The 17,673-nt window shown below is 41.8% G+C and overlaps 2 protein-coding genes across 7 annotated transcripts in view; one reads left to right on the forward strand and one right to left on the reverse strand.

Annotated features, from left to right (window-relative positions):
- Positions 1–9,464, forward strand: part of ppfia4 (PTPRF interacting protein alpha 4) — a 65,625-nt gene extending 56,161 nt beyond the window's left edge. For 3 of the 6 annotated variants that reach the window (XM_026168330.2, XM_026168333.2, XM_026168336.2), the window contains 16 exons: positions 443–671; positions 775–810; positions 913–1,034; positions 1,243–1,355; positions 1,649–1,730; positions 1,835–1,916; positions 2,119–2,319; positions 2,901–2,963; positions 3,325–3,351; positions 4,710–4,885; positions 5,026–5,123; positions 5,903–6,078; positions 6,560–6,628; positions 6,713–6,899; positions 7,039–7,136; positions 7,924–9,464. In XM_026168330.2, the coding sequence (XP_026024115.1) occupies positions 443–671; positions 775–810; positions 913–1,034; positions 1,243–1,355; positions 1,649–1,730; positions 1,835–1,916; positions 2,119–2,319; positions 2,901–2,963; positions 3,325–3,351; positions 4,710–4,885; positions 5,026–5,123; positions 5,903–6,078; positions 6,560–6,628; positions 6,713–6,899; positions 7,039–7,097 (1,720 nt within the window). In that variant the 3' untranslated portion in view covers positions 7,098–7,136; positions 7,924–9,464. The remainder of the gene's footprint in view (positions 1–442; positions 672–774; positions 811–912; positions 1,035–1,242; positions 1,356–1,648; positions 1,731–1,834; positions 1,917–2,118; positions 2,320–2,900; positions 2,964–3,324; positions 3,352–4,709; positions 4,886–5,025; positions 5,124–5,902; positions 6,079–6,559; positions 6,629–6,712; positions 6,900–7,038; positions 7,137–7,923) is intronic. The other 3 variants (XM_026168334.2, XM_026168337.2, XM_026168335.2) reach the window with 2 other exon arrangements.
- Positions 9,465–9,541: 77 nt separating this feature from the next.
- On the reverse strand, positions 9,542–11,881 carry myog (myogenin). The gene is made up of 3 exons (XM_026168338.2): positions 11,143–11,881; positions 10,461–10,560; positions 9,542–10,372 (listed from the first exon to the last, which is right to left on the reverse strand). The coding sequence occupies exons 1-3, from the start codon at positions 11,674–11,676 to the stop codon at positions 10,254–10,256; spliced, it is 753 nt and encodes a 250-aa protein (XP_026024123.1). The 5' UTR covers positions 11,677–11,881; the 3' UTR covers positions 9,542–10,253.
- Between the last annotated feature and the right edge of the window lie 5,792 nt (positions 11,882–17,673).

The raw sequence follows: 17,673 nt of genomic DNA on the forward strand, positions 1-17,673 counted from the left end.
TTTTTAACAGTTTATACTAAACAAGGTCCTCTTTTTGACACCTCACAATATGCTGCAGGAAAGAAATTGCAAAGTAGCTGCTGATTATGCTCCAAAAGAGCCACACTCCCTCAAAGCAATAAAATCGTAGTTACACTAATGGTGTTTTATATCCATTATTTTGGGATTATTGCTCTTTTTCATCACACTTTAACCAGTTTATTTAATATCATATATTACCGTTTCCTAGATTTACTGAAAACAAGAAACATTTTATCACTGCGTGCAGAACAAGAACTAAAGATGAAAAAAAATTCAAAGTAAATAGGAAAGTAATTATTATGGATTTTAAATTACTTTATCGATCACTGCAAATATATTATCTGTAACGTACGAGTTAGTTAAGAGACAGCAGGCCAAGTGCTCGACTTTACCGGGTATCTGTGCGTGTGCGTGTGACCAGGATGATTCAGGTAGAGAGGGAGTCTGCAGACCTGCGCTCCGACGAGATTGAGTCTCGCGTGAACAGCGGCAGCATGGACGGACTCAATGTGACGCTACGACCACGGGCCCTGCCCACTTCCGCCACTGCTCAGTCGCTGGCATCATCCTCCTCCCCACCCACCAGCGGCCACTCTACACCCAAACATCACGGGCGCAATACCAGCCACCATCTAGGCATAATGACTCTGGTCAGAAAGCACACACGCGCTAAGCCTGTCATATACACACAGACAGCAGTATGTGGAAGTTAAACAAAAGTGATCTTACCATGTGCTGTTTTGTTTCTTTTAGCCAAGCGACTTGAGAAAACACAGAAGGAAAGTAGCAGTAAGTTTGCAAATGTATCTTATATCCAACAGTCTGGGTTTTTGACTGTTTGTCTCACTGTCTACTTTTCCATCTAAGCTGAGTTACCTTTGTTTTTTTCAGTCCCCAGTGGAAGTGGACAAAGCAACTATCAAGTGTGAGACATCACCTCCTTCTTCCCCCCGCAGTTTACGGCTGGAAACCAATTTTGCCCAGTTCACTGGCAGTTTGGAGGATGGACGAGGGTAAATACACACATTCACACGCTCACACTAACAGTAACACGCAGCGAGTAAATGAAGACAAACTGTGTCACACTGGAGAGGACAAAGGCAAAGGTCTAAGTACCAGATTTAACAAAAACATACTACTATGTCCTCTGTGGGCACCAAATTATTGTTGATGGTAATGTAAATGCCATATTAATACTATTTTGGCTACTCTTTGCTGCAGCAAACAGAAGAAAGGAATCAAATCATCCATTGGGCGATTGTTTGGAAAAAAAGAGAAGGGACGAATGGACCAAACTGTTAGCAGGGAAGGACAGCCTCTACCAGCTTTATCAGGTACATTGCAGACTACAAACCACATAACTGCCCACGTTCATCCACACTGTATGAGTGATTGTGCATTTACAGAGAAAGAGACACATATACTTATTTAAACTAATTTAATTACATGTAAATCTTCCATGTCATTTTGTTACACAAGTACCATATAAAATGTTACATGAATGATTAATTATTTGACTGATAAATAAATCTTTGATTTTATATGTTTCAGTTGCATTTTACTCAAAATCTGTGCTTTATGTTTATCAAGTATGAAGAATCAATATTTTGAGGGTGTCATATTTCAGACTTTGAGATGGGGATCGGTGACACTATGACTCTGGGAAAACTGGGCACGCAGGCTGAGAGGGACCGAAGACTGAAGAAAAAGTAATGATCAATTTGTTTTTCAGTTGTTGCTAAAATGATTTAGAAATCCATCTTTTTTTATTATTTACTTACATGTCTGCCTTTACTTTTAATACCCTCCTTAGGCATGAACTTCTGGAAGATGCAAGAAAAAAAGGCCTGCCATTTGCTCAGTGGGATGGGCCTACTGTTGTCTCATGGCTAGAGGTATTCCACTAATCTGCAAACCCTTCCCAGTTTCCATAAAAGTGACCTCTATTTATGCCAGGCTGCCATCTGTAGGAGGGGAATGCAGTATTATCAGTTACCGAGCTGACACGTGGCCCGATCTGCACTAACTTCTTCTATAATTATGACCATTTATGGGGAGAGTGGTAATGACGTTGAATGTCTTGATGACTCTCACCAGCTGTGGGTGGGTATGCCAGCCTGGTATGTGGCAGCTTGTCGTGCCAACGTGAAGAGCGGAGCCATCATGTCAGCTCTGTCAGACACAGAGATCCAGCGGGAGATTGGCATCAGCAACCCTCTGCACCGGCTCAAACTCCGCTTGGCCATCCAGGAGATGGTCTCTCTCACCAGCCCCTCTGCGCCGCTCACTTCCAGAACGGTAAACAAACACACCCACTGCACCTCAGATAACACAACTAAATGTTTCTTACAGGCACGTAATTATGCAAACATAAATACTTAATACATGAGTAAATAAGCTCCTCGAGCAAAGAAAAAAAAATCCAGGAATGTGACATGAACAGTTTTTCAAAAGCTGATCCACTTTTCGTCTTAAGCTTCACTCTGCACTCTCAAGTGATGCCTCCTCACACTTTTTTTGTGCTTCTGTTCAGACTGCAGTAGAGGCTTGAGTCATGCCTTCAACTAGGCTGACTTGTCCTTTTCAGCTGCCATAAATTGCATGGGTTACCGTGGGGAAACAACACACAACTAGTGCCAGATAAAGCTACAAGCTACCTGCCTGAAATACACTCCCTCCCTTGGCATCACTCAACACAATGTTTGTCTCTGTGTGTGTGTGTCTTTTTGTCTGTGTGTGTGGGTGCGTGGGGGTTGAAATGTGTGAAAATATACATGAGTGCATTCTTGGGTGTGTTTGTGTGCGCCTGCGTGTATGCATGATTTTTTTTTTTCATGTCTGTGTGTGTGTGTTTGGGTGTGTTCTCGTCCTCTGAGCAGTCCTCCGGAAATGTGTGGGTGACTCATGAAGAGATGGAGAACCTGGCTTCCTCCACTAAAGCGGTTAGTACCATCTGGGTGCTCCCTTCCCCATTACCCCCACCTGACACCCTCTCACGCTCACGCTGTCCCCACCGTGACACACATATGTCCTCTCCTGGAAGACCCCTTTCAAATGTCGACTAAACCATACACTAATATGCATCAATGCTTCTGCTGGTATTTGTATGTGGATTGGATGCTAACTGATGTAAACTGTGGTCATGTGATCTGCGTCTGCAAAGGTCAATTAATACTACGAGTGCTGATATGTAATTACTGCAAAGATCTTGCGTGCGTATGTTTCTGAATGTTTAGTATGTGTGTGCTTGATTAGCTCCTGTCTCTCTAACTCAAACATTATCTTTACCATGCTGCTACTCAGGAGAATGAGGAAGGCAGCTGGGCACAGGTGAGGCTGCTGATCTGCAAAAATCTGTCTACATACAGAGTGAAAGTGTACAGAGGCTCACACACAGATATTGCCACAATTGTGTGGCTACTCTTGTGAGGACATGCGACAACATAATGCATTCTTTTGCCCCTTCCTTATCACTTTCTCAGTGCTATTGTTATCTGTTATCTGATATTAAACCTAAAAAGGTTATAAACCTCAAACAGGCCTTGGTGTGAAAGGGTGTGAGGACTCTAAGGACTAGCATTCGGGTCTTCACTGTTTGATATGTCCTCACTTTGATGATCAAAAACTCAAAGTGGTCCCCATGTAGATAGCTGGACAGGTACACACTTAAATAAAGTTACAATTCAAGTTACAGTGTGTAAAATAGATAAAACCAATAGATATCAGTAGATAGAAAATTGCACTCACCCTTCCGCTTCAGTTACGGTGGCTGCTATAGGACAAAACACTCTGGCTGCCGATCATCTGTGGACAATCTGTAGCTGTCGATATGCCAGCTGTCCACATCTATTCATTCTGATAGAGGATATAAAACTGGCGCTCTACGTCTGTGGCCGGTCTCTGGCCACACGCATAAAACTTGATTAGGAAAAATGGCGATCTCCATCTCCACCACTGTATACAAGATGGAGGGGTAACACAAACCAGCAGTTATTTCTATGTATTTGTTAATGGAGTACCGTAATTCTAAGTTTATGAGGATCCATCAGTTTGTTGGAAGATGTAATTATCAGTGTGTAGATATAAATAAAATAAACACTCAAAAATGAATGACTGTACCTTTAAGTCAACTTTGTTTTCAGATTATATATAAATAGTAATAGCGTATGACATAAATATATAACAATGATATGAAGTAATAATTATTTTCTACCTATTAATAGGTGGGTTATATAGCTTAACCAGCAGCTGTTGTTGAATGTAAACAAAATATTAAGTCTGTTGTTAGCATTCTTGAGTCTGTTAACAGGGGTATAAAAAGCACTGAAAACATTTCTGGCTAAGAAAAACATGAGTGCTACTTATTTGTCTCAGTGTACCACTAAGATATTAGCATAACCCAGATTGCCTCAGGGACAGATAGATAGAGAAAGATAGATTTGTACTATGTAAAAGTGGTACCGTGTAAAGTAAAATACACTAGAAGACAGATTTTTTTTAATATATGTACATAAAATGCAGTGGAAGCGATAATATATACACGTGATATATAGAAGTAATAGATATGTAAAATGGAGCCATAAACATTGTTCAGTCCAAATTATTCCCTGTGAAAAATATCACAGACAGTTTTTCTAGTCTTTCATCTTTCTGTTACACTCATCATTGGATGCTGTTCTCCCTTACAGACTTTGGCATATGGAGACATGAATCATGAGTGGATAGGAAATGAATGGCTGCCCAGCCTTGGTCTGCCTCAGTACCGCTCCTACTTCATGGAGTGTCTGGTGGACGCAAGAATGCTGGACCATCTGACCAAGAAGGACCTAAGGAGCCACCTCAAAATGGTGGACAGCTTCCACAGGTCTGTAGCTGTGGCCATTAGCTTAGCTTCTGTTTGATACGCTTTCTCTTTCATCTGCTAACTGGGTGCATTAGCAATGGAGATGAGGAGGCTAATGGTGTATATGTGCTGCTCTGTGTTTGTGTCGGTCTGTGTATTAGGGCTAGTCTGCAGTATGGGATTATGTGCTTGAAAAGACTCAATTATGACAGGAAAGACCTAGAGCGGCGAAGAGAGGATAGCCAACATGACATGAAAGGTAGAGTTTACACACACCCTGATACACACATAGTGATAAAAAAAAAAACATAACACAGATTCATAAGCAAGCACGCATCGACACATCGAGAGTCTCGTCAGGCCAGAGTACCACCTAGTGGTTTTATCTGATAGCGTCAGGTTGGACTGAGCATTCAAACAGCTGCTCCTTCAACTGTCAAAAAGCCAATCTTATGATCTAAAACCTCACTTGCCAAAAGTGCTCCACACACACAGACACATGCACACACTTAGACCTAGCCAGACCTCTCGCTCTTCTGACCTTGAGTTCAGCACATGAACTTGACTCAGCTGTCGTGTCAGATCAGAATCCTGCCCTGTTTACAAACGCATAAACACACACACACATGCACACACCCCGTCTGTTCCAACTTCGAAAGCTGGCTGACAGCTGTGCTTTAAATGAACAAAGGGAGTGTGCCCGTGAGTTGACACTATGTGGACCTGCACATTATCTCTCTATTGCTTTCTCTGAACTTTTCTACAAATGACATTTATTTTTTAATTCAGGGTGGTCTGTTTAAAAAAATGTTTGGATATATTAATCATTCACAGTAATCATATACAGTATATTAAAAAGTAATAACATTTGTCAGTCTCAACATTTAACATTTTTGTGCAATTTTCTGGTATATATAATAATGTTAATAATACATAAAATTTTACACAGTGTCACTGCTTTTTTGGGACAGATTAATGTTGACAGTCTGTCAGCATTGGTATGTACCATGTATCGGATTTATTCTTCCTTTATTGTAGATGTTTTGGTGTGGACCAATGAGCAGGTGATCCACTGGGTCCAGTCCATTGGTCTAAGGGAGTATAGCGGCAACTTGCTGGAGAGTGGCGTTCATGGAGCGCTCGTCGCTCTGGATGAAACTTTCGACTACAGCAGCCTAGCACTCATCCTGCAGATTCCTATGCAGAACACACAGGTGGATATAAAAGAAAATAGATTGACTCCTTACACTCGACATGGAATGACTGAACTGATTTTTAGGGGAAGAAAAGTTGGATTTTTGTATAACAAAATTGAAAGTATAGTTTTGTCCATTTTACAAGGAATTGTGAAAAAAGTACAAAGTCTCTGTGCAGAATATTGACTTAAACCTAAAATAAACCAGTAAGTTGTGTTTAATTTCAAATTGCAATATCTCACACATTTTACCCATTCGATTTTTGTATAGTGAACAGGTATCTTTACCCAGAATTCAACTATTTTCTGGCCAGGTTTCAGTACACATTAGCAATCTGGCCCAGTTGTCTATATTTAAAAGTCATAGGCTCCAGCCTGCCTGCAACGCTGAATTGGATATGCAGAAGAAAAGGGATGTACTGATTGATGGATGTTCAACCAAAAAATGTTTCTTTATTTAGAGGTTGTTTTACTGTATTCAACGGGTTTTTGTTTTTCAGGCGCGACAGGTTCTGGAGAGGGAATTCAACAACCTGTTAGCTTTAGGGACTGACCGCAGACTCGAGGAGGTACCTCTCAAGCTGCTATATAAATCAAATACAGTGTTGTTTGAAGAAGGCAAATTTCCTCACCTTGCTTTTCTGTCTTTGAAGAGTGGAGATGACAAGTCCTTTCGACGCTCTCCATCATGGCGCAAGAGGTTTCGGGCACGTGAAGGAGGGACTGGGCTGGGGATGATGGCAGGCTCCATGGAAACGCTGCCAGCTGGCTTCCGCATGCCGTCCATGTCCATGCCGCCTTCTATGAATTTGGCATCCAAGAAACAGCTTCAACCTGAAGGTATGTTACAATACTAAGCAATACCTAGTTCATTTTCTGTATGTAGCTATGAGCCTCACTGCGGTTGCCTTGACTAACTGCATGTCGTGTCCTCTCTGTCTTGCTGTGCTCAAAATCAATTGCGTGCAATGCTCTCAAGCTCCTCCCCCAGCAACCCCGAGACTTGATCCCTCGGCTGTGCGGACCTATTCATGTTAACTACTCTCTACTTACTAACAGGAGCGTTAATGCTGACAGGTAAGCGAACAGAAGCTGGACAGGATACTGTGGTCACAGCTAGCATTGTAGGACTCTAACTTTCAAGAGGCAATTAACAAAAGGTGTGCAGGCTAAGTCTGAGAGTTTACTACTGCATATACAATAGATCAATCAAAGCAGAAGCTGTATCCAAAATTTTAATCATCATCAATCAATTCAGTTCTTTTTTATATAGAGAGAGAGCTCAATCACAATAAGAGTTGCCTGAAGGCGCTGTATATTCTAAGGTAAAGATGCCTTCTATGAGCAAGCATTTGGCGATAGTGGGAAGGAAAAACTACCTTTTAACAGGAAGAACCCTCCTGTAGAACCAGGCTCAGGGAGACAGGACAAAAGAGACACTGTGGAAGAGAGCTAAAGACTGGCAGCATGTTGTCATCACCTACCTGAGCTGGTGGATGGCGTTAACACCCAAGTAGAGAAATACAACGGCTCGAGAAAGTAGGATTTTGTAATTCATACCATAGTTGCAGTTACCAAAAATCTTGGATGAGTTTGAATCTTGGTGACCTTGAACTCAAGGTCAAGGTCAGAAGTCAAGTTTTCTGAAAATCTTTGAACACAATAAATCAAGTAAGATGTCGTCTGGTATTTTGAAATTGATGCCATAGTTGGATCTGCTAGGAGACTGAGGGGTAGCTCTGGCAACCGCCAGTATTTTTAATAACTTACTTTTAATAACTTTGATGAATCAAGAAGCAGGTGCAACTTAATTTTTCTTTTTTTTTTTTGTTCCACTTTCCTCATCTTCTTTTCTCTCTTCTAGTGCATTCTCATTACCTATATGGACATATGCTTGCGGCCTTTTGAGAGTGATATGCCAAATCTGGAGAGGGAGACCTGGGTACCTCATAGGGAAGGCTTCGTCCCTTTGTTGCCCAGCCTCACCTTCCAACTTTCACCTCTCACCTCTTCTTCGGACACGTGCAATACAGAGGCCAACTCTGACCTTTGAACTCTTGAGAGTGCACATTGGCTGCGCTCGCTGCTGTAATGGAGGCTCATCCTGGTCTCTCCCAGTTTACCCCCGTGCTCCCAGTAGCCTTGTTGTTGTGGTTGTTGTGCTCCTGCTCCCCTGATCTCAGCTGTGGATTTTTTTCCTGGTTGTAATAGTCTCAACATGGCCAAGCCCAAACCAATCTTCCTGCGTCATCATGTCCTTTACAAGAAAACAGCGTCAAAAAGATTAAAGGAGATGGTGAGCAGGTGTTGGTTTGGATTTGAGAATGATGAATACTTGTATAAATGGCAGATCCCACCACACGTTACCCCTCTACCGGTTATGCAAGGTATTACTCATTTATCTCTGTACATAAAATGGATGACTTATGTTTTTTATAGAAATATTATATATAAATATATATATATAAATATATATATATTGGGAATATATATGGAAAACAATATAATATTGCTGTATGAAACCCAATGCCCTGTATTCAATAGTGACTGTTCTCTCTCTCTTTCTCTTTCTTTCTCTTTCTCTCTGTGTCGGACCTTCGTGTGTCTTTTGCTGTATGCTGTGCGTGTGTGAATCGTTGGTGGGAGGGACTCACTAAGGGAGGTGTGTGTTTCCACAAGGACTCTTCATAGGTTCATGGGTCCAATATCAGACTTCTCTCTTTGCCTCTTCTCCCATTCCTTCTTTTTTCCTTCTCTTCCTTCTCTTTTAACACAATGTAGCTGTTGCCTCTCCTTTCTCTGCCTCTCTCGCCTTCTGTATGACACTATGTAGCCTAGAATAGAGAGAATCCTTTAATATGAAGTGTGTGTGAGAGAGAGTGTGTGAGAGTGTATGACTAAATGAGTCTCTGTGCTTGAGACTAGTAGATTTCGTGTGAAAAGGCCAGCCCCAGCCATGCGACCATGACTTTCTCTGTGGATGGTAGTGTGACCACTGTAGCTCTTCTCTGTTGATTCCTTACATTCTCTCAAAATCAAACTGTAAACTGCTGCTCAACATCAGCCAATGAAATCCACATGAAACTGCTCCACGTGACAGACTTGTCTAATGTTGCTCTGATTGAGCAGTCAGTACTCTTGGCTCACCAACTCCTCATCCAATAAGAACACAGCAAATGAACCAGTGAAGTGCTGGATGGGTGTACAATCTTTTTCTTTTTTTTTAAAAGTTTTTCCAAGGTGTCTAAAAGGTGTAACGTGCTATGTGGCAGCTATGAGTACTGTGTCTTTATTCCAGGTGTGAAACAATGCTGACAAATCAAGATTTTATTATTTGGCTATTTAAAAAGAAGTGTAATGTATTTATGACACTATATAGACATAAGTAAAGCTGTTTTTTAAAGATTTGGTATCCTGTGTTCCTTGTTAAGTTATATGTGCCAGCGTATTGTATTATAGGCTAAAAACAACACTGGACAGTGTATTGAAAATGGTCTTTATTGTAAGAATTAAACAGAAAATATCACTTTTCAGAACATCTACAAATACACAACAATCTTAGTTATAAAAGTCCAAAATAAGTTAGCAAAAAAAAATAAAAATGGCAAATCCACTCTGTAGAAAAAGGGAACGTATTTACAACACTAGCATTCATAATCAGTTTAAATTAAGCAGATCTTGGTCAAAACTGCCATGGTACATATTGGCCCCATGAATAAACTCTTGTTTTTTAAGCATTAAAACTCACACACACAAAAAAATGAATGAAAGATTAGGGAAAGCTTTTGAAGAGGAAATCTTAAATTAAGTAAGGAAAGAAAACTGGATCTGTCATTCCTCTGTGGCTCTATAAATCTGGAGGCAAGCCTAACAGGGATCACGTGTAGTAAATATGTGTTGGGTTCATGCAGCAAAGTCTTTGAATCTCCTGTAGCTTTGACAAACAGGTCTGGAACATCGCATAAGGCAGGGAAAAAAGGGAACAAAGCCTCAATGTGAACAGGAAAAGTCAGTTTGGCTAGCTGGCCCGTGGATCAACAGAGCTGCAATACTTGTCAAATGGAAACATTTTTTAATTTGGCATAAGACAAAATAATTTAATCAGCAGAAGCACAAAATAGACATAATTTAGGATTAAAGGTCACTGCTTTTTGTTTGCTCGCTGTGCACCTACTGGCCGGCTGGTCTAAGGGTCTATTTGGGAATGTCCACAGGAAAGGCCACAGGTCCATCTACTGCAGAGATGCTGTCCACAATGGAGGTCAAGGCCCGCATGTTCCCCTGCTCTGGAGAGTCTGCAACGCTCAGGAGATCTGCAAAAAGACCCAGTTACACACTGAGTACCTGTGAAGGTGCTACCTAGTCTACCTAGTTTAATGGGACTAAGTGAACTGTGCTTACCCTCGCTGCTGTAGCTCTGCGTGCACTGCTCTGGAGTGCTGCTCCACTCCGGGCTGCTGCAGCAGGTGCTGCCTGAACTGGGCTCGCTTGACGACGACACCTGTTGCCATGGCGATGCACACACACAAGTTGCTGTCAGTCACTCTGTTATGATACAGCACACCATACCACCCCACACAGAAAAACAACACACACTAAAGTGCAGTGTACTACCACGAACGCACATATAGTTAATGCATCCCGTGACCCCACTCAGAGGCAAATGTACACGATGAAAAAGACTTTCCATTACTATGATGCCTGTCACAGGAGTTCTTGTCAGTGTCTTTAAAAACACTAATGAGCTACACTGGATCATGTTTTTAAAAACCTTTTAAAACACAACATTTTTGCTCATTGTATGGCTGAATACATACTCACAATAACCTCAAACCTTATCCAGAATGAATAAATCAAAAGGAACATGAACAGATAATCAAATTTACACATTTTTGATTTGACATTTTACCCCAGTCATTTTTTAATGTAGTATTTATCTTTCTCTTTACTGTACCGCTCATTTTTCTCCCATATCTTCTGCCACTTTCCAACTAGTGCTGTTCCCAACTCTGTTTCCCTCTTGGCTGATTTCTCTGTTATTTTGAATTTCTCCCTTCCCTCGTCCTGTCTCTGTCCTACTTACTCTGGGTTGAGTTGGACTGGGCCGGTAGAGCAAACCCTGCTGTCCTGTCTCAGTGTCCTGCTGGTTGAGGGAGGACACCAGGGCTTGGAGCCTTTCAATATACTGGATGGCGCTCCGCAAGATCTCAACCTTGGGCAGCCTCTGGTTGGGGTTCATCAGCGTGCTCCTCTTCAAAGCATCGAAGGCCTCGTTCACCTTCTTTAGGCGTCTCTTCTCCCTCAGTGTGGCTGCTCGCCGGCGGTCCATGGTCACTGTCTTCCTTTTACACAGCTTACAGGCCCAGGGAAGACACTGACCTGGGCAGTGGGGCTCGGAGTGAGGCGACATGCTGGATGGAGAGGCTTTGTCCTCGGTACCTGTCACTCCAACTCCGACACCCCCAGACAGGTTCCCACACAAGCCCATCATGGAGTTCCTGTCCTGGTAGCCAGCTTGGTCATACGCCCCGGGCAGGCGAGAGGGGAAGTAGCTGTCCCCTCCTTCATAGAAGCGCTGGTCAGGGAAAAAATAAGGGTTGGTCTCAAAAAGCTCCATACTGGACAGTTGTGGTCTGGATACAAGGGAACAAAGATCCCAGCTTTCCTAGGAACTAGTCTTCAGTATGCGCTCTTCTGTCCTGTGTCTGGAGTTTGCGTTGGAGTGTACGTGTGTGCACCTATCTTCTTCCCGGCCTGAGTTTGTGATGAGTGGAAGACGTGTGGAGAGCAACTGGTGTGGAGCAACTGTAGACTGGCATTTAAACCCCTCTGCCTTCTGCTGGATCACAGGGTTAAATTTAGCACGAGCCCCCAGAAACCTGACACGACGTTTAGCTGTTGCTGCACATCTACACATCACATCTCTGTTTGGCCCTGCTCTCTAGGGCTTTAAGGCCCAGTTGTACGCGTGCGTGTTTTTCTGTGGGTTTGTGTGCTCATGTATTTCTTAAGAGGCCAGGACATGATCAGGTTGAAATGGGAGAGACTGCCTCAGATCAAAGGTGTCCATCTTAGTGAGTTAATCCCAGACTTGCGTCCCCTTCCGAACATGAAGAGTTCCATCATTAAGTGGGGAGGCAGAAGGGACATTCTGGAAACAGCTGTCACTTCTGCTGGGAGCCAGTGGCACACAGAGACAATACATTGTTTGACTTCAGGTTTTTGATGGGAAGTCAACGAGGCAAGAGACTGTTGCTTACTCTGGACTGCTGTGAAGCACTGTCAGACTCATAATGTGATCAACTTGGTCAATACCAAAAAAAGCTTAGGTGACATTGTTCCTGTGGTTTATGTAACTGCATTCATATCCGCTGACTTTCATCTTGAGATGATTGCACTATGTGATGCAAGTGACCTTCTGAGTTATACTAGCCTCAGAACCATGCAGGTCTGTGCAGGAACCATCAGCAGAGTGAGCTGCTAGGCTGACACTGGCTCACATTACCCCCAGAATTTAAGGGACAGTAATGAGTCAGCCACACAGAGGGAATGGCCTTGGTTGTCCTGACCTCTTCCAGCAAGTCATAGCATTAGCCTAGCCACTGGGTGTTAATCCTTCCAGGACATGTCTCACCTCGTAGCTCATCAGCTAATTCTGACTAGCTTCCGCTAACATTGCAGCACAGCCAAAACACACACTTCTGTCAGCAGAGAAGTGGCCTGGAGTGACAGGCAAATCATGAGGAGTGTTACATGAGTCTGTACTCTATTTCTTTACAATAAGTTTATCACAGTAATACACTACCTCTCAGGAGATGTTTTGGAAGAGACAAATTGCTAGCAGTTTCCTAATAACCACAGTTCATTAAACTTAGAGGGTTGCAAGGTCTGGTGAATACCACTGCCAATGGTATTCTCCAACCAATGAAAGAGTAAATACACGTTTTTTGAAACAAAAGTAAACAATACTATATCATTGGAAACCATGAGTTCAATATTTAAAATAGAGAAAATAAAGAAGAACTAAGGACTTTATAGTGTCACGATAAGACATGAAAAGCTAGGTTTTATACTTTTCCTGCTTATAAAATCAAAGAACAGCAAAAATTCTGGCACAACTTCACCTACTTCCAAGGTGCATAGAGAGGATGAGAAACTCACAACGCAGGGACTCGAGGAACACTTAAGAGTATGACCCTGATGAAGGCCACAAGCCAAAACGCGTTGGTCATTTAATAAAGTTCTTTACTTTTAAGTGTTGCTGGAGTCCCTGCTTATAAAATTAAAGAAGGCATTATTAATTCCGGTCTTATGTGAAAATTTTGAAGGTTCAACATACCAGGGAGCCTTTCCAGCTAGCTCCCTAAAGCTGCTTTTAATATTTAAACTACAGCATTGTAAAACCTTCTTACATGTTAGCTTGCAAGTTAACACTATTATGGAATTTAGTTCTCTCTCTAGACCTCTACCATCCAGTTTTCTATTGTCCAATGTTGGTGAGCCCTTGCATATTATAAGGTTTGATGAGATGCTCTCCTGCATACCTTGGTTGCAACAAGTAGTTATTTAAGTTTCTGTTGTGTTCCTATCAGCTCAAACCAGTCTGTCTATTCTCCTCTAATGTCTGGTGTCAACAAGGCCTTTTCACCCAGATGAAAATCGACATTAAAAAATACATATTTTTATTGCTCAGATTAATTTTTTATTTCTGACTTTTTTCCACATCAGTGACAATTTCACACAGACCAGATTTCGGATGAGAGAACTCAAGATGTTGCAATTTCCTCATTATAACTGCCCCTTAAAGCCTCTATGTATTTATTTTTATTGTGGATCAGCGTTGCCTAAACAGCAGCTTGTTTAAAAGAATATATTTATAGGCCTGGTTTGTGGCAGATATGTTGATATTTCGTGTAAGAGAAAGCACAGGTGCAACCAATGATTTCCATTTAAGCATTCCAGGGTTGTGCTGGTTCAAAGGGTTAATGACACACAATGGAACAGAGCCTCTTATTTCTTACTGTTTATTCTTTACCTGTGTTTTATATCCTTTTGAAGGTAACAAACACAAAGTTTCAGCTAGACACAATCAAAACAAAAAAATCTTACAAGTCAGTGAATTAACTACAGGAAGATTTCAGTCCTGGGATTAGGTGCCAGGCAGAGGTTTGGCAGGCCCGTCTGGTGGCTTGTGGTATCCTCCTGGGGTTTGGGCTTGGGTTTAAGGCAGAGTGCACAGTCTTAGCTTGGCACGGGGCTGGGTCGGCTGTCAGGTTAGTCTGTGATGGATCGTCACTGATGGTGGAGTGAGTACAAAGAAGCCTGTGTTGGACTCAGGGGTACAGCAAGGAGGGGGTTTGCAGTGTGTCAGAATCACTCATAACCCTCTGTCATCTTAACCCATTGTCAGCAGAACTAGATGTGTGTGTGTGTGTGTGTGTGTGTTTGTGTGTGTGTGTGTGTGTGTGTGTGTGTGTGTGTGTGTGTGTGTGTGTGTGTGTGTGTGTCCCTCAGTATTTGAAGTGAACACTTAAGATACAGAACAGTTTGTTTACCTGTGGTTTGCTAATACTGTACTTTATTTTCCATCTTAAAATAGGCCAAACCAGTGAAAAATAGGCTGGCTCTAATTTAATTATGACTGATTGGCCCCATGTAAGAAATAATGCAAAAAATATACAAATTAATACCTATTGTGACATTTGGATTTATTCTAAGTATCAGAGCTATTGATTAAATTACTAAATAAATATCAATAATATAATATAATAACGTATTTCTTGTCCATAGTGTGTAAGGGTCCCCTTGTGTGCAGCGCGGGGGGGGGGGGGGGGGGGGGGTAGCCCTGTCACTGGCAACACTGTTCCACTTCTCCTCAGTGACAAGCAACAGCACATTGTGGGACAGCTGAGCTCTGGGGGAGGAGGGAGGGATCAGTCCTCCTCACCCCAGGTTAGCCTCAAGTTTTCCAGTGACCTGGAGAGCTGTCATCTGAGTGCAGTCGGGAAATCTCAGATATGTAAGAGGAGAATAACATAACAACAGCAAGGAACTGTTTATTAGAGGTGGCTGAACCAGGTCTTCCATCCAGTGATACATTACGATATAGGACGCAAAACAGGATACACAAGTTGTTTAAACAAATAAAATACATGCTTTTGTTTCTACTTTATTTGGATGTTAAACTCATAAAACTCATTATAATTCCCATGAGTTTATTTGTATTCTAACAGCTTTATGTGCTTTAGTGTCCAGCATGAACACTAACCTATTAATTTGACTGGTAGATACTGAGAATCGGAAGGAAGCAGAATCACTTTGTGAACACTTTAGAAACGACCTTTTTTGGCTTCTTTGTTACCTGCCAGGCTATGACCCCTCTTGCTACTGGAGAGATCTTTTTTTTTTTTGATCAAGCACTCCTGGGCAGTGTAACAATGATCTTCAATTTTTCTCAATTTACGCTATCTGTCTGACTTTCTATTGTTGGAGTAGAAAGTGTAGCAATAGTTCTGTAACCTTTTCCAGCCTGGTGGGCTTCAATAAGCCTTTTTTCTAAAGGACCTTAGAAATCTCATTTGTGCATGGTAAGATACAGTCCCTCAGACATGGCAATGGATTTTTTTTTTTTTTTTAAATAAAAAGGACTGAAGACAGATGACTTTTTTTTTTAAATTAACTTCTAATCCTCAATGTGTTCATAGACTTGCTGGTGTATTTTTTTCACTCTATAAATAACAGTTATGTTCTGCTTGAATCACTGAGTTCTGTGTTTTACACTTTTAGGATTTGTGTAAAAAATCTGGTGACCTGCTTGGATGTCTAAATATTTATTTAGATCATTCAGAATGAGTCAGAAAGTTTAACATTTTAAAGGAAAAAGACACAGGAAATTATTAATTATTTTTTTCCACATGCAAAAAATAAAGTCTCATTCCTGGCCTTTCTGTACTCCTGGAAAGCAATATTCAGTCTGAAATCCAGACTCATGCAGCATTATTATGTACTAGTTTCATGCCTTTGGGAGAGAGCATTGTCACCATAGTGACAGCAACACATGTCCAAGTCTGTCGTCTCAGAGACTGTCGCCATGAAAACTGCACATCCATTCCTAAACTCTTTGATATCAGAGCTTTTCTTCCAGATTACGATGAGGTTATACTTACTATAGAGCATTAATGTTGTATAGGATCATTATGTGGAGATGTGACAAAGCAGCCGACTCCTCCTCGACAATCATCAGTGCATAAAACACAATGAGAGCAAATTAAAATATTCACGGTCAGATCTGATTACTGCGCTGCTGTGTCCCACTATTTCTGTTGAGTAATGACCCTTACATAAGTGATACAGTTTGACGACCCCCCCAAAGGTGATGTGACACTACTATGGCCTGGCTAATCATCAGGAGAATACTCCCATTCATTTATACTCAGAATGAAGTGCCCCACCTGTGTTTGCACAGGGCTCTGGAGGCCTGGAGAAAGCCTTCTAAGTCAGGGTAGGGGGAACAGTAGTTCTGTAGCCCAGCCATGCTGCTGGTCACTGGGGCTTTTATTGCAGAGTAATCCCCTACAACAAACAGAATGGCCGGCATGTGCATACGCAGCTGTCGCAGTCTTAGTGCAAGTGGTGTCATGTTAAATCACAGGAATGGACTGAGCCCCTGCACCATCCGCTGCCCTTCCCTTCGCTGGCATCCCACTCACTGAAAGGCTCCAGCACACAGAGACAAATACACATACATACTCATGCCTATGTGCATAACCCACTTCCCACTAACATACTTTGCAGCACATGGCAGCCCAAAAGTTATTCCCTGTAAATAACTTGTGCCCCCTTGCTACAAACAACCAGATTATTTCAATGACATATATTCAGAGGACTTATGATAATCAAAGCAGGTATCACAGGCAGGAAAACAAAGTGACATTTACACCCTGACACTTTCCAAGTATAAAGCACCATTAGCATAGTTCCTCTGGGAAATTCTGAATCCCTCTGAAGCCAGGTATGTATATAGTATATACTGTTGGATGGCTATGTTTTAAACTATTTCCAGTTTTTCAGTCCAGCTCTGTTATCTTACTCTGCTACATTTCAATCATGCCCCTCGCTACCCATCAATATCCTTATTTTTAATCTACACTATCTTCAGGCCTTCTTCCGTATTCCTGTCTTTGTTTTTCTCTGGCTCCAGTGACCTTCTCCCATGTCAGCAGAGGGACAAATTTAGCGGCCTAGTTTCTGGAGCGACCAAATAGTCGGACACAACAGAGGGAATGTGTGTATTTGTGTGTGTGTTTGTATATCTGCATGGAAATTAGAAAAGAAAGAAAGGCCCTAGCCCCACAGATACAGTTATAGATATCCAGACATGTACTATCCTCGGGGTATGAGACAAAGGACACCAGAGGAATGTATCACAAAAATCTATATCTTAAAATGAGTTTTGCATTTATGACATCAACAAATAAACCGATTAATGGCAGTGGCTGCAATAAAACAATAAAAATAGGCATAAGAATGGAAGTAATAACTATTTTCCCTTCAGGAATAATTGCATACGCCACCGAGGATAAAGAAAGAATGTGTTAAGTTATTCTGGGATGTT

The sequence above is a fragment of the Astatotilapia calliptera genome, chromosome 5, assembly GCF_964374335.1.
Source record: "Astatotilapia calliptera chromosome 5, fAstCal68.1, whole genome shotgun sequence".
Lineage (NCBI taxonomy): Eukaryota > Metazoa > Chordata > Actinopteri > Cichliformes > Cichlidae > Astatotilapia > Astatotilapia calliptera.

Coding starts and splice junctions, on each gene's coding strand:
- myog (XM_026168338.2), bottom strand. CDS start 11,676: ATGGAGCTTTTTGAGACCAACCCTTATTTTTTCCCTGACCAGCGCTTC. Junction 10,561..11,142: donor CCAGTCCAACTCAACCCAGA/GTAAGTAGGACA, acceptor CCATGGCAACAG/GTGTCGTCGTCAAGCGAGCC. Junction 10,373..10,460: donor GCAGAGCTACAGCAGCGAGG/GTAAGCACAGTT, acceptor GTCTTTTTGCAG/ATCTCCTGAGCGTTGCAGAC.